This window comes from Elephas maximus, chromosome 1 (assembly GCF_024166365.1).
Source record: "Elephas maximus indicus isolate mEleMax1 chromosome 1, mEleMax1 primary haplotype, whole genome shotgun sequence".
NCBI lineage: Eukaryota > Metazoa > Chordata > Mammalia > Proboscidea > Elephantidae > Elephas > Elephas maximus.
In genome coordinates, this window is record NC_064819.1 from 17,283,673 (window position 1) to 17,299,116 (window position 15,444).

Sequence of the window (15,444 nt, forward strand, 5' to 3'; positions counted from 1 at the left end):
CCTAGGATGATAGGGCACCTGGCGTCTGCCTTGGGATTTATCATGATGTTATTTGACAGTTAAGCATAAGATCAATACAGAGTGAATCAGAACACAGATATGCAGGGTTCTCTGATGAGCCAGACTGGTTGGCTGTCAGGCCTGCAAGACTTGACTGTAACCTGTTGGAATGTAAGAACTGTGTCGGTCAAAACAAGCCAGAGGTTAGTTAGCCCTGAGGAAGCATAGGCGAGGGAGTCACTGAAGGAAAGGTGGCAGTCAGTTGGCCTCTGTGATAGTATATTTCTCACAGTATCTGCAATAAATGGCATTTGAGTGACTATCTCAGTCCTGTGTGCATTTTAGTTATCTTGAGATTTCTTTCAGGACAAGGGACGTCTGATGACCCAAATGTTTAATGGTTAAGAAAGCCTGGTGTCTCCCAGTTTGAATAAACTCATGTGATCAAGGTCTTCAGAGCAGAAGAACAGAATGAGATCTCTCTGGACTTTACTTTTTAGATGACATTTCGCATACCACACCCAACTTCATTTTATTTTTATTTGTGCATTCTATTTGTCTAACATTACCCAGCTCGTCCACTTTCCTAGAATGGCTCAGAAAAACGTACAAAAGAGTTTAGTTTTGAGTAATGATAGAATTAGAAACATTCTGATTTTGGACCCGCTCACCCCCATAGGTATTTAAATGATTTAAAATAGAAAAGAAGAAGGAAGTAGTAGTGCAGTAAGAAATGAGAGGCCAAGAAAAAAGTGTGCAAAATGACAATTGTTGGCCAAAGAGAAGAAGTTCAACACCTTGTCTTTTCATGTTTTCCTTAAACATCCAGCTCTTTTCATTTAAGTGCAGTTGGTATTGAGTTTTTATTGGGTTGGAAGCTATGTTGAGAAAATGCTGGGGATTTCAGAGGAGCTTTCAAGATACCTAGGGCAACAAGTTGCAAACTTTTCCACTAAAAAGAGAATGTGCCAATAGCTGACTGGTTCGGGAGCATGTTCCAAAGTAGCTCAGCGTAAACTTAAAAAAAAAAAAAATGTGTCAGCTTTAGCTTAACAAATCACAGGGGGAAAACAAGCATGGGCAATTTGTTTTCTTAACCATATCTGTGTGCGGGTATGTGTATAAAGCATTTTCTGGCCTTCATTGCGCCGTACTTAGTGCTTGGAAATACAGTGAATAAAAAGTAGTTTTTTGCATGTTAGTTGGGCAAAAGATTTCTGGTGCTACCTCATCTCTTTATTCTTCTTTCTAGTTCTGCTTCATCTGCCCATGTACTTTCATTGTCCAGAAATGGATCTTAAAGGGTCACATAGGGCTTGTGGTTAGGTACCATAGAGTTGATTCCAACTCATGCTGACCCTATGTGACAGAGTAGAACTGTCCCGTAGTTTTCTTGGCTGTAATCTTTATGGAAGCAGATGGCCAGGTCTTTCTCTCATGGAGCCACTAGGGGCGGGTGGAGGGGTTCAAACTGCCTACCTTTTTGTTAGCAGCCAAGCGCTTAACTGTTGTACCGCTAGGGCTTCTTGACACGGGGCTATAGGCTACTTTTTCGAGGACTGAGTGAGATCGTAAATGAAAATCACTTTACAAAACATAATGTGAGCCATGCAAATGGGAGTTTGTGTGTTTTAGATCTTAGTGTTCTTTACAACTTTAATCCTCTCAGAGTTGGGTCTTAGGCCCAAGTGGCAAATTAATAGGAGAGAGAATCTTAAGATGTGGGGCAGGAGGCTTCTTGGCTTAGGCTGTCTTTCACATGCTCAGGGTCAGCTACAATAAAGTTAACTAACCACTGATATAATTGATGCCCTTGCAGGAGGGAGCACTGGCAGTTACTGGGTAATTTGAAAACTACGGTTGAAGGTTTGGTGTCAACCAACAGCCCCAACGTCTGGTCCAAGTATGGTGGTCTGGAGCGGCTTTGCAGGGACATGCAAAGTATCCTCTATCATGGGCTCATCCACGACCAGGTAATCAAGACTCTTCTTTTTCACCAAATTGGCTGAATCACATATTAAGAAAAAAAATAAATAATAATAACTGCAGTTAAGTTGGTTGGCAGGAAGAAGATGAAGGCTACCAGACTGTGAGCCCTTGAGGGTACATTTTTTTTTTTGTATCCAGAGCATTTTGCTTAATGCTTGTTGGACCAGTGGACTAAATGCCTGGGTAGGACAGCAGATCAGCCACAAGATGTTAGTTCAGTTTATTAGTTTCCTGTTGCTGTCACAAACGACCACACACTTTGTGGCTTAAAACAATGCAAACTTATTATTTTATGTTACAACCAATATTATGTTGTTAATTCTGGATGTCAGAAGTCTGAAATGGGTTTCACTCAGGGCTTCGAACTGGTTTGTTCTGGTTTGAACTCCTGCGGAGAATTTGCATTTCTACCCCAGATATACTGAATCAGAATCTACGGTTTAACAGGGTCCTCAGGGGATTCTTAAGTGTAATGAATTTTGAGACCCACCACTTTACAGTGGCTCTCAGAATGGTCCTTAACCGGCGGCAGTATTAGCATCACCTGGGAACTTGTTAGAAATGCAAATTCTCAGCAGGGGTTTGAAACAAAACAAACCCCTTGGAAGCCCTGGTTTCACTGGGCCAAAACTAAGTGTCAGTAGGGCTGCACTTCCATAGGGGAGAATCAGCTTCCTTGCCTTTTCTTTTAGAGCTGCTTTTTTTCCTTACAATCTATGGCTCGTGGCCCCTTATCTTTCAAAGCCTGCAGGGTAGCATCTTCAGATCTCTCACACTGCCTTCTATCCCTCTGATCTTCTGCCTCCCTCTTAAAGGAGCCCTGTAATTACATCGGGCCTGCCCAGATAATCCAGGATAATCTCCCCATCTCAAAACCCTTCATCTAATCACACTGCAAGGTCACTTTTGCCATATAAGTTAATATTCATAGGTTCTGGGGACTTCTTAGAGGAGCATTATTTTAGCCTACTACAGTCAGGAAGCTCTTCTGAATCTTGTTTTTTCCGTGCTATTTGAGAAGTAGCTAGACTAAATGAAAAAAAAAAAGCCAAGGCAAAATGTGTTCAATCCGTCTCTGACTTTCACCCAGGAAATGTTTCTGCAGAACGGGGAGGTGAAACTCCATGTGCTCAGTTACGTTAAATATACTTTCCTTTGGGAAAATCTTTTGCCTAGAAGCCACGGTGATCCAGTGGTAATTAATTGTTCAGGCTTCATGAGATTGGCGTAATTAGAATTAATGTTTCATTCCCAACACGACGTCAGTTCTGCTGCCGATTCTCTTTGAGTTCGAATTTTCAATTCGTTCCTTAAATTTAGATGTGTGTTGTTATTATCTCTACTTCAAATTAGTAATAGGAAAAAGAATGATGTACTTTTCTTGCTGGGATAGTGAGAATTCATCCTCAAATACATATGGTAACTCCACCACATAGAAAAATAACTAGTAAAAACAAGAGGTGAAAAGAAGTAACAAGCCCCGGGCACTCTGTTAACCCAGAATTAAAACCATTCCCGAAGCCCGCTCTTCAGACAAAGATTAGACTAGACCATAAAACATAAAATGATGAGAGTGCTTCATAGTTGAAGCAGATGCACAAGACCAAACGGGCGGTTCTGTCTAGAGGCAGGATAAGAAGGCAGGAAGGGACAGGAGCTGGTTGGATGGACACAGGAAACTCGGGGCTGAAAGGGGGAGTGTGCTGTCACATTATAGGGATAGCAACTAGTGTCACATAACAATACGTGTATAAATTTTTGTATGAGAAATTGAGCTGTAAACTTTCACCTAAAGCACAATTTAAAAAAAAAAATACAAAAAAAAAAAAGCAGCAGGGATTGGCATGAGTAGTTAATACGTAGTGATTAAGAGCAGAGCCAGATTGCCTGGGTTAAAATTCCAGCTCCTTCATTTACTAAAACCAAAACCCACTGCCGTTGAGTCAATTCCGACTCATAGCAACCCTACAGGACAGGGTAGAACTGCTCCATAGAGTTTCCAAGGAGCGCCTGGCAGATTTGAACTGCCGACCTCTTGGTTAGCAGCCGTAGCACTTAACCACTACACCACCAGGGTTTCCGCATTCGTTTACTAGCTGTGTTTTAATTTCCTCATCAAGAAAACAAGGTAGATAATAGTTTCTATCTGCCCCCTAGGGTTGTCGTGAGGGTTAAATGAGTTAATACATGTGAAGCATTTGTAAGAGCTATCCAAGTGTTGGAAACCCTGGTGGCGTAGTGGTTAACTGCTACGGCTGCTAACCAAAAGGTCACCAAAAGGTCGACAGTTTGAATCCACCAGGAGCTCCTTGGAAACTATGGGGCAGTTCTACTCTGTCCTGTAGTGTCGCTACGGGTCAGAATCGACTCGATGGCACTGGGTTGGGTTTGGTTTTGGTTTTTATCCAAGTGTTTGCTATGATGATGAGAAGGAGGAAGATAAAGATGAGGGCGATGAATCATTGAGCATTTCCTCTTAGGACCATCTTACAATTGTCTGAGAAATACTTACAACGTATTGTCATTTTCGAATATCATTTGAGCATTACTTTGTACACAGCTGTTTTATGTCTATGAATGGTAGTCTTAGTTGTAGCTTAAATGTTTTCAATATAAACTTAATGATATGAAGTGTCTTTTTTTTTTTTTTTATATCCTCAAATACTCTAAGCTTCGAATATTGGTAATGAGTGGAATCCAGTAATACTGTTTTTTTGCTTTGTCTTTGGCAGTTACTCCTTTAGAAGTGCTTTTAAATAAGGTTTGGTTCTGGATAAAATTGTCCAGTGAGTCACTGGGTCTGGTATCCTCCTTTCTTTTTTAAAATCAAACCTCACAAATCACAAATGCACATGGAATCATGTGCTCTCAACCGCTTGTGCTTCTCCCATGCCAGGGCCAGTATTCTTTCCTGGAACTCCTTTCCCCAAGCAGGCTTGTCTTTTTTTTTTTTAAATCCGAATTTATTCTCAGCTAGCAGTCACACTGGAAAAGATCTAATTAACTAACTGGTGTTAAAGTAATCATAGTCTGTAGGATTTCATGTGCCACCCTCCCTTCTGGAATTATGCCTTTAAACCAGTAGTCTTGTTTGATATTTTCAGAATTGAGTAGAAAAGTTGCCTTAGGTTAGATTTTCTCTACTGGCATGGTTGTCTCTTAAACAGATTTGAAGCATGGAGGAAAAAAAAAATAACATTTTACCCTTTAAAGAGCTGAATTCTTCTTAATGGTTGTCATTAAACACCATTCTAGGAATTGGGAGGCAACACCGTTTAACAGACTGCCAAAGGTCTCTGGAATCAGACAGAACTTGGATTGAAATCCAGGCTCATTGCTCAGGTCCTTGGGAACCAAAATGACGTAGTAGTTAAAATTATGGACTTTTGAGTCAGACTGCTTATATTTTCATCTTAGCTTTACCACTAACTACGTGATATTGGATAACTTACAAAGCTCCTTGTGCTTGTGTTTCCTCATTTGTAAAACGAGGAGATAACGGTGGTATTCATTTCACAGGGTAGTTGTTAGAATTAAATGAGATAATGCAAGAAAAGCATTTAGAGACGTGCCTGACAACATAGTGAGTTGTCGGTCACCGTTCAAAACTAAGCCAGTTGCTGTCAAGTCTGCCCCGACTCGTGGCAACCCTATGTGTGTCACAGCACATCTGTGCTCCACAGGGTTTTCAGTGGCTACTTTTGGGGGAAGCGGATCTCCAGGCCTTTCTTCTGAAGTACCTCTGGGTAGTCTCAAACCTCTAGCCTTTTGGTTAGCAGCTGAGGGTGTTAACCATTTGCACTACTCAGGGACTCCCAGTCAATGTTAGCTCTTGGGTAATGCTACTTAACTTTGGGATCTTGCATTTCTCATTTATAAAATGAGATTATTACTATTTATTTCATAATGTTAGATAGAAAGGATAAATAAAATAGTATACATAATTTGCCTAGTACTGTTTGTGGTGCATTGTTGTTGTTGTTAGGTCCTGTTGAGTCAGTTCTGACTCATAGTGACCCCATGCACAACAGAATGAAACACTGCCCGGTCCTGCGCCATCCTTACAATCATTGTTATGCTTGAGCTCATGATTGCAGCCACTGTATCAATCCACCTCGTTGAGGGTCTTCCTCTTTTCCGCTGACCCTGTACTCTGCCAAGCACGATGTCCTTCTCCAGGGACTGATCCCTCCTGACAACACGTCCAAAGTATGTAAGACCCAGTCTCGCCTTCCTTGCTTCTAAGGAGCATTCTGGTTGCACTTCTTCCAAGACAAATTGTTCATTCTTTTGGCAGTCCATGGTATATTCAGTATTCTTCGCCAATGCCACAATTCAAAGGCATAGTTCTTCGGTCTTCCTTATTCATTGTCCAGCTTTCACATGCATATGATGCGATTGACAATACCATGGCTTGGGTCAGGCGCACCTTAGTCTTCAAGGTGACATCTTTGTTCTTCAACACTTTAAAGAGGTCCTTTGCAGCAGATTTATCCAATGCAACGCATCTTTTGATTTCTTGACTGCTGCTTCCATGACTGTTGATTGTGGATCCAAGTAAAATGAAATCCTTGACAACTTCAATCTTTTCTGCGTTTATGGTGATGTTGCTCATTGGTCCAGTTGTGAGGATTTTTGTTTTCTTTATGTTGAGGTGTACTCCATACTGAAGGCTGTGGCCTTTGATCTTCATTAGTAAGTGCTTCAAGTTCTCTTCACTTTCAGCAAGCAAGGTTGTGTCATCTGCATAACGCAGGTTGTTACTGAGTCTTCCTCCAATCCTGATTCCCCGTTCTTCTTCATATAGTCCAGCTTCTCCGATTATTTGCTCTTGTGGCACATAGGAGGTGATTAGAAAATGTTTCTTTTCTTTTTTTCTTAGTTTCTAATTTCATGTAATCTTATGAAAAACATAATTATGAACATTGGAATTTATAAAACAAATAAATTAACCCATTTCAGTCTGGTTTCTGCCCTTACCACTGGTGATCTTGCCACTGCTGTTAAGTAAAATGACATCCCTGTCACTGTGCCCAGTGAACCTTTTTCCTTTGAACGCTGTCTGTGTTCAACACTGTTGACCAACATCACACACTTGTATGGCATTATTGTCTTTGGGTGTCACAGAGACTTTCTCCTACCTCTGTGCCCACTCCTCAGTTTCTTTCCCTGGAATCTCTTCCTCTTGGATTTCTTTTTTTAAATTGTGATTTAGGTGAAAGTTTACAGAGCAGATTAATTTTTTGGATTTTTGGTTTTAATGGGGCTCTGCCTATGTCCTTATCTCTTCTTTATTCATTTCTCTGAAGCAACCTCACTCACCTGCGTGGTTTGAATTGTCGTCCATACACTGCTGACACCCAGCTCAGACATCTCTGCTGAAGTCTAGATCCACAAGACAAGCTGTCTGCCATCCCTTATCAACTGGCTGGCTGTCCTGCAGGCCAAGCGCAATATAACCAAAACTAAACTGATTTCCTCTCATGAGACTGCCCTTCCTCTTGATATTTCCTATACTAATTTGTGGCATTGCCACCTACTCAGTCTTCCAAGCCAGAAACTTGGGAATCAGGCCAATATGTTTTAAAAAACTCAATACAGGTTTCCCAGGCAAATGACTAAAATAGCTAACTGGATTAGTGGCACTGCCATTTAATGGGTGAAGCACTGGCTATCAGGATCTTAACAGCAAAACGATCCTTTCCTTGGCTATATTACTAATTTTACATTGTCATCTAGACAACGTGAAAGACCGTTTGGCCCTCTGTACCATAAAGAGAAAATGCGCCGTGATGAAATAAAAAAGTCATTGAAATGCTTAAATGAAAGATGCTTGGTTAATGCAAAGCAATATTAACGTAAAGTGATAATATCTGTGAAGGCAACTGGTCGTTAAAATGAAAATGTTAAAGTATACGGCCACCTGTAAAATAGCAGTAGTGGTAATAAGTAGAAGCAGAGCAAACCAGGCACATCTGGCATACACACGCAACTCATCGCAACTACAGGCTCTAGTAGGAAGAATCAAAAACAAAAGATCCAGGCCAATTCACTGCTACTCTGTTCTGCCTTTTAAAGATCTAAAAATTAAAGTCTGTCAAGGACTTGTTTTTCCCTTTCATTTCCTACCAAAGATGTAAGGCTTTCAAAGGCTCCTGACTGCTCTGTCATCAGGAAGCTATTCTGGGTGTTGTATGTGCCCTTGGAAAGGGGCAAGGGATACAGTGATTCGTGCTGGTCAGATCTCTGTGCTTTCGTACGCATGTGTTACGGAGTGTGAGTTGTATTTTTTTAAATCACTCAAGGCCTTAGGAAAGAAAGCAATAACATCATATTCTTAGAGGGAAGATTTTCCTTGAAAGCCAACATTGGCTACTTTCTACAAGGCAAGGAATATTTGATGACCTCGGCACTGGGTTTGGTTTTTCGGGTTTTTTTTTCTGCCCTTAGAAATGTGGATTACTTCTGTGTGGTCCTGAGATTTCTCAGCTGAATAGAAGTGAAAGGATTCTTTATCACAAAGAAGAAACCTGTTCTTGGCAGCATAGATGGCAATGTAGTCCCAGTTTAGAACAACAATGAGAGTAACAAAAAGACCTCTGTGTTTTTTGCCTCCGGCTATATAAGTAATATGGGTCTATTTGTTAAGAATTTAGCAAGTGTCAAAAAGAATTTAGAAGAAAATAAATACCACTCATAATCTCAACACCAAGTAATAGTAACTACTCTTAATGTTTGGGTAGATTTTTCTTACACCTTTTCTTCTATGCACTTGTGTGCTTCTTAAAAAATATTGAGATCGTACTGTACATATGATCCTATAATTTGCTTGAAAAATATTTATTTTTTTAATAGGTAATGCATTTACATGGTTAAAAAAATCAAAAAGTATAAAACCATGTACAATAAAAAGTCTTGTTCCTTTTTCATCTCATAGGTAACTACTGTTTACTAGTTTCCTTCCAGAGAATTTTTATGCTTATAAGAGAAAATATAATAATTTTCTCTGCCATACCTCTTGTTTTTTTATACAAATACTAGCATACTGTCATCATTGTTCTGCATCTTGCATTTTTCACTGATCTTGTAAATCATTTTAAATTGGTATGTAAAGAACTTCCCTATTTTTTTTTTTTGCAGCTGTCATTTTATGACATTCTATTATATATATGGACCATAATTTATTTCACCGGTCTCCTGTCGATGGACGTTTAGATTGCTTCTAATCATTTACTATGGTGAATAACCTTGTATTTAGTTCATTTTGCCTGAATGAGAATATTCGTAGGATAAATTCCTAGAAGTAGAATTGCTAGGTTAAAGGGTGTATGCATTTGAGCTGTTGCTAAACTGCCCGCTGGGAAGTTATATCTATTTACACTGTCACCAACAATGTATAAGAATATATTGAATTCTCCAGACCCTGGCCAATATTAAACTTTTTGAATGTTGCCAATATGATAGGAGAAAAATTACATTCCTCTTACCATGAAAGAGGAGCCACTACGTGCTTGGAAAGTTGTCTTGCCCCCACCTAATTTGACGTTAAGTTTTTATGGTGACTTACCTTTGCTGAGGCTTTTCAGAGCAAACTACTTACTGTTCATAAAACCGCACTCGTTTTATCAATGTGCATAGTCATGTAAGTGTGAAATGATAGCAACAAGTACAACTGACATAAGTAGGGTTTCAAGATACAAAGATTTTGTTATTATGTTTGAGGATCCCTGGTGGCACACTGGTTAGAGTGCTCAGCTGTTAACCAAAAGGTTGCTGCTTCGAACCTACCAGCTGCACCACAGGAGAACGATGTGGCATTTTGCTTCTGTAAAGATTTATTGCCTTGGGAACCTTATGGGACAGTTCTACTATGTCCTATAGGGTCGCTATAGGTCAGAATGAACTCATCGGCAGCCTGTTATTATGTTCAGGGTGAGTGTTCTTTGGCTGTAAATACAGCTCTTACCTGACCCTGGTAGCATGAAAGAAACAAGCCTTTCTGTACTTAATTTTGCTTGCAGTAGGAACTGAAGACATCCATCTTTGGCTTCTAACAAATACCTCTTCACTAATTTTAAGAATTACGTTTTACAGAACTGAATGGTAGAGAGATGGGGGTAGAATACAGATTGTTTTCATTATATAGCCCTTTTGTTTGTACATGTGTATAACTGCCTGGGGTCACTTGGTTTCAGCCTGAAGAACTTCCTTTAGTATTTTTTGTGAGGTGGGTCTTTGTCTTAGTTATCTAGTGCTGCTATAAAAGAAATACCACAAGTGGATGGCTTTAACAAAGTTTATTGTCTCACAGTCTAGTAGGCTGGAAGTCTCAATTCAGGGTGCCAGCCCCAGGGGAAGGCTTTCTGTCCCTGTTGGCTCTGGAGGAAGGTCTTTGTCATCAATCTTCCCTTGTTCTAGGAGTTTGTCCACACAGGAACCCCAGGTCCAAAGGACACACTGCTCCCGGTGCTACTTTCTTGGTAGTATGAAGTCCCCCATGTCTCTCTGTTTACTTCTCTCTTTTATCTCTCAAAAGAGATTGGCTCAAGACACAACCCAATCTTGTAGATTGAGTCCTGCCTCATTAACATAACTGCCACTAATCCCATCTCATCAACATCATAGAGATAGGATTTACAACACATAAGAAAATCACATCAGATACACAATGGTGGACAGTCACACAATACTGGAAACCATGGCCCAGCCAAACTGACAGATATTTTGGGGGGACACAATTCAATCCATGACGTTCTGCTACCAGTAAATTCTCTCAGTTTTAGTTTATTTGGGAATGTCTTTATTTTGCCCATATTTTGAAAGACGGCTTTGCTGAATATAGGATTCTTGGTTGACAGTTGAATATGTTGTTCCACTGGCTTTTGTCCACCATTGTTTCTGCCGAGAAGTCAGCTGTTAATCTTGTTGAAGTTCTCTTGTAAGTGATTTAAGTGTGTGATATTAGTTTTGACCCCTGGAGAGCTTCTCCCAGCTGTTGTATTCTCTGGTTCTTTCTACAAACTAGCAGGCCTAAAGTCTAGGCTGTGTCTTCATTAGATCCACGAATCTCCACCCAGTTGTCTTCACTACAACCTCCTTTGTTCTTGAGAGCTCTCTTAAGTTTAAATTTCTCCATTCTCTGTTGCAAATGAAGTCAGCTCCTCTCCCTCTGGGGAGAGATTAGTAGCAATCTGTTTTATGGCCTGCTTCTCTCCAGTGACAAAATCTCTGAGGTAGGGCTCTGGAGCAGGGGGTGGAAATAATAGCCATCTTTCTCTGAGTGACTCCTCTGCTCTAGGAGCTAAGCACCCAGTGGAGGGGGGTAGCAACCTGAGGTCTGCTTGACTTGCTTCTCCTGGCATGGAACTCCTGAGTCAGGGGAAGGACTGTCAGTGTCCCAGTATTCTCAGTGTGCTATGCCCGAGGTGGAGCCTCTGTAACGTGAGCGGGGGTTTTGCGGAAGAAGGGAGCCCCCACCTCTTGACCTCACGTGTCCTGGACTTAGTCGCAGCAGCAGGCAGCTGGGGGCAGGATGAGAAGTGTTGAAGTCAAGTCCTGCTCCTCCTGTGAAAAAAGCTCTTCAGCTGGGAGATGAGGGGAGATGGAGCCCTGTGTCCTTGGCTCCAGCTGTCTGGAGTGGAGTCTCTGCCCTGCTGAGTGGAACGGGGAGGGCGGGGAGGGGGGACCGCAGGGGGATGGTTTTGGTTTCAATACCACACACTCTTGCCTTGTTACTGAATTTTCATAGATTATTTTGGATAGATGTTTCTTCATTTGCTGTTTTCCCTCAGAACCATTTCCAGATGCTTTGAATGATTGTTTTTTTTTTAAATAATTTTCACCAGTCTCATTGAGGAGTGGGTCAGTGGGGCTCCTCACGCTGTCATGCTGGGAGTCAAATCTCCCTGCATAACCTTTTTTTTTTTTAATAACTTTTATTAAGCTTCAAGTGAACGTTTACAAATCCAATCAGTCTGTCACATATAAGTTTACATACATCTCACTCCCTACTCCCACTTGCTCTCCCCCTCTTGAGTCAGCCCTTTCAGTCTCTCCTTTCTTGACAATTTTGCCGGCTTCCCTCTCTCTCTATCCTCCCATCCCCCCTCCAGACAAGAGTTGCCAACACAATCTCAAGTGTCCACCTGATATAATTAGCTCACTCTTCATCAGCATCTCTCTCCCACCCGCTGACCAGTCTCTTTCATGTCTGATGAGTTGTCTTCGGGGATGGTTCCTGTCCTGTGCCAACAGAAGGTCTGGGGAGCATGGCCGCCGGGATTCCTCTAGTCTCAGTCAGACCATTAAGTTTGGTCTTTTTATGAGAATTTGGGGTCTGTATCCCACTGATCTCCTGCTCCCTCAGGGGTCCTCTGCTGTGCTCCCTGTCAGGGCAGTCATTGATTGTGGCCGGGCACCAACTAGTTCTTCTGGTCTCAGGATGATGTAGGTCTCTGGTTCATGTGGCCCTTTCTGTCTCTTGGGCTCTTAGTTGTCGTGTGGCCTTGGTGTTCTTCATTTTCCTTTGCTCCAGGTGGGTTGAGACCAATTGATGCATCTTAGATGGCCGCTTGTTAGCATTTAAGACCCCAGACGCCACATTTCAAAGTGGGATGCAGAATGTTTTCATAATAGAATTATTTTGCCAATTGACTTAGAAGTCCCCGCAAACCATGTTCCCCAGACCCCCGCGCTTGCTCCGCTGACCTTTGAAGCATTCATTTTATCCCGGAAACTTCTTTGCTTTTGGTCCAGTCCAATTGAGCTGACCTTCCATGTATTGAGTGTTGTCTTTCCCTTCACCTAAAGCAGTTCTTATCTACTGATTAATCAATAAAAAAACCCCTCCCACTCTCCCTCCGTCCCCTCCTCGTAACCACAAAAGTATGTGTTCTTCTCAGGTTTACTATTTCTCAAGAGTTTATAATAGTGGTCTTATACAATATTTGTCCTTTTGCCTCTGACTAATTTCGCTCAGCATAATGCCTTCCAGGTTCCTCCATGTTATGAAATGTTTCAGAGATTCGTCACTGTTCTTTATCGATGCGTAGTATTCCATTGTGTGAATATACCACAATTTATTTAACCATTCATCCGTTGATGGACACCTTGGTTGCTTCCAGCTTTTTGCTATTGTAAACAGAGCTGCAATAAACATGGGTGTGCATATATCTGTTTGTATGAAGGCTCTTGTATCTCTAGGGTATATTCCGAGGAGTGGGATTTCTGGGTTGTATGGTAGTTCTATTTCTAACTGTTTAAGATAACGCCAGATAGATTTCCAAAGTGGTTGTACCATTTTACGTTCCCACCAGCAGTGTATGAGAGTTCCAATTTCTCCGCAGCCTCTCCAACATTTATTATTTTGTGTTTTTTGGATTAATGCCAGCCTTGCTGGTGTGAGATGAAGTCTCATTGTAGTTTTAATTTGCATTTCTCTAATGGCTCCCTGCATAACCTTTTGTATCAAAGCCTGTATTACCTGTTCAAAAGAATTATTATAATAAATTTTAAGAATTGTCCTTCAAAGAGGTGACAATATGTATTTATTCCTTTGACTGCTGCTGAGAACCGTTACTGAGGCACGTGAATGTTATGCCCTTTTTTCTTTCTTTGAATGTCAACACTAGAGCTAGATTTGGCCCCCAATGGTAGTGATTTGCTCACCCTGTGCGTTCCCTCAGGTGTGTTGCGGCCAGACAGATTACTGGCAGTTTGTGAAAGACATTCGGTGGCTCAGTCCCCACTCAGCCCTGCATGTGGAGAAGGTAAGGAGTGAAGGAAGAGTGGGCGTGCTGGGGTGTAACCACAAGACTTCATTGTTTGATGTTCTTCTGAAGAGTCTCTTAGGCTAGAAGAATGGAGTGTGTCAAGTTTCTTACTAAGAAGGATAGGATAGGAAATTATCCCCATAGGGAGGAAATTATCCCCATAGGGGTGAAATTATCCTCCTATAGAGGTAATTTGAATGGGAATGTTACTTGCTTAAAAAAAAAAAACCTCATAAACCCATTGCTCCAGGTCACTTTCTCTCCTTTGGGGGAGGGGCGAGAAGGTTTTGAGATTCCTATACATGAAATCAGAGTAAAGCTTTTAAGAATGAGGGCAAATGACAAGGAGTTCCCTGCAATGGTCAGGGGAGTGGGACTAATATGCTGATAAGTGTTCAAAGAGGAGGGCTCGCCAGTTAGAAAGAGAGGTGAGCTTTCTGGAGGCCAGTGTCAGATGGACTCAGATGTGTTCCTAACAGCTTTGGCTACTGTTGTCACACCCTACTCTCTTGTCCTCTCGGCTTGCTGTTCTAGAACAGTTGCTGTCAAATTTATCTATGTATTTATTTAACTATTTATGGTGGAAAAATTCAAATATATACACAATTAGAAACAATGGTGAAATAAACCCCCAAATACCCATCACCCTTCTTCAACACTTGCTAATACATGGCTGGTTTTACTTCATGTTTACCCCACCACAGTCATTGCTGAGATGATGTCAAGAAAGGTGATTTGGTTCTAGATGATCAGGGAACCAAATCACAGGGCGTCACACTGGCCTGCTTTTGTGAGAAAAGGCCAGAGCCTGGTGATTTTCTGTGTAGATTTTCTTTGTCCTTCTCACCTTATTTTTCTCACCAAGTCCTCGTCCAGCTTCCTTTTCTTAAATACGTTGCTGTGGATGTTCCCTTTTAGGAGGACATACCATCCATACACTAAGATTGCTATTCATTTACTTTTTGATCTTGGGCTGTAAGACCTTGCTTTAGAAACAGCCAAATAGAAGGATGTTCCAAATAGAGAACCCTGTGGGTAGAACCAGAAAGAGGTGCTCAAATGGCTTCTCTTTGCTGGAGAACCTTTGGTGGCATTTTTCCTAGATTCTTTCCCCCAGGCTTTTGTCACATTCTCTTCTAGAGGCCGCCAGGAGTCTGTGAGGGAAGCAAAGAGGTCAAGTCCATCCTTCCTTAAATATACCAGAACAGTGCCTCTTTGGAGTTAAAGCATAAAGATCCAGATCTAGAAGCTTTGTCCTCTCCCGGAGCCTCGCATCAGGTCTTCAATGCACAGTTCCTCACCAGTGGCCCAATCCAGCAGTGACACCATTAATCTCTTCCTTCCCTGTCCTTCCTCAGTAACTTCTAGATGCAAGCTAGAGGAAAAATACCTCCGATTACCTTCCCTTACCTATCTCAGTTTAATTCTGAGGCCACTAAGCCTCCATCTTGCAGTATCTTCCAGAATTTATGCTTTGACTCTATGCCTCTTTGCCTCCCAGTTCATCAGCTTGCATGAGAACAGCCAGAGCAGCACTGACGACGTGAGTGAGCGTGCCATCGCAGAGCTGTGGCTGCAGCACAGCTTGCGGTGCCACTGTCTCTCAGCCCAGCTCCGGCCTCTGCTCGGGGATAGACAGTACATCAGAAAGTTCTACACAGGTAGGTGGAGGTCACTTAACCGG

The 15,444-nt window shown here is 41.7% G+C and overlaps 1 protein-coding gene across 3 annotated transcripts in view; it reads left to right on the forward strand.

The window, feature by feature from the left end:
- The window catches only part of RUBCN (rubicon autophagy regulator), a 62,082-nt gene that overhangs the window by 15,150 nt on the left and 31,488 nt on the right, over window positions 1-15,444 (forward strand). For all 3 annotated transcript variants that reach the window (XM_049879219.1, XM_049879201.1, XM_049879210.1), the window contains exons 2-4: window positions 1,820-1,973; window positions 13,674-13,757; window positions 15,262-15,421. In XM_049879219.1, coding sequence (XP_049735176.1) covers window positions 1,820-1,973; window positions 13,674-13,757; window positions 15,262-15,421 — 398 coding nt within the window. The remainder of the gene's footprint in view (window positions 1-1,819; window positions 1,974-13,673; window positions 13,758-15,261; window positions 15,422-15,444) is intronic.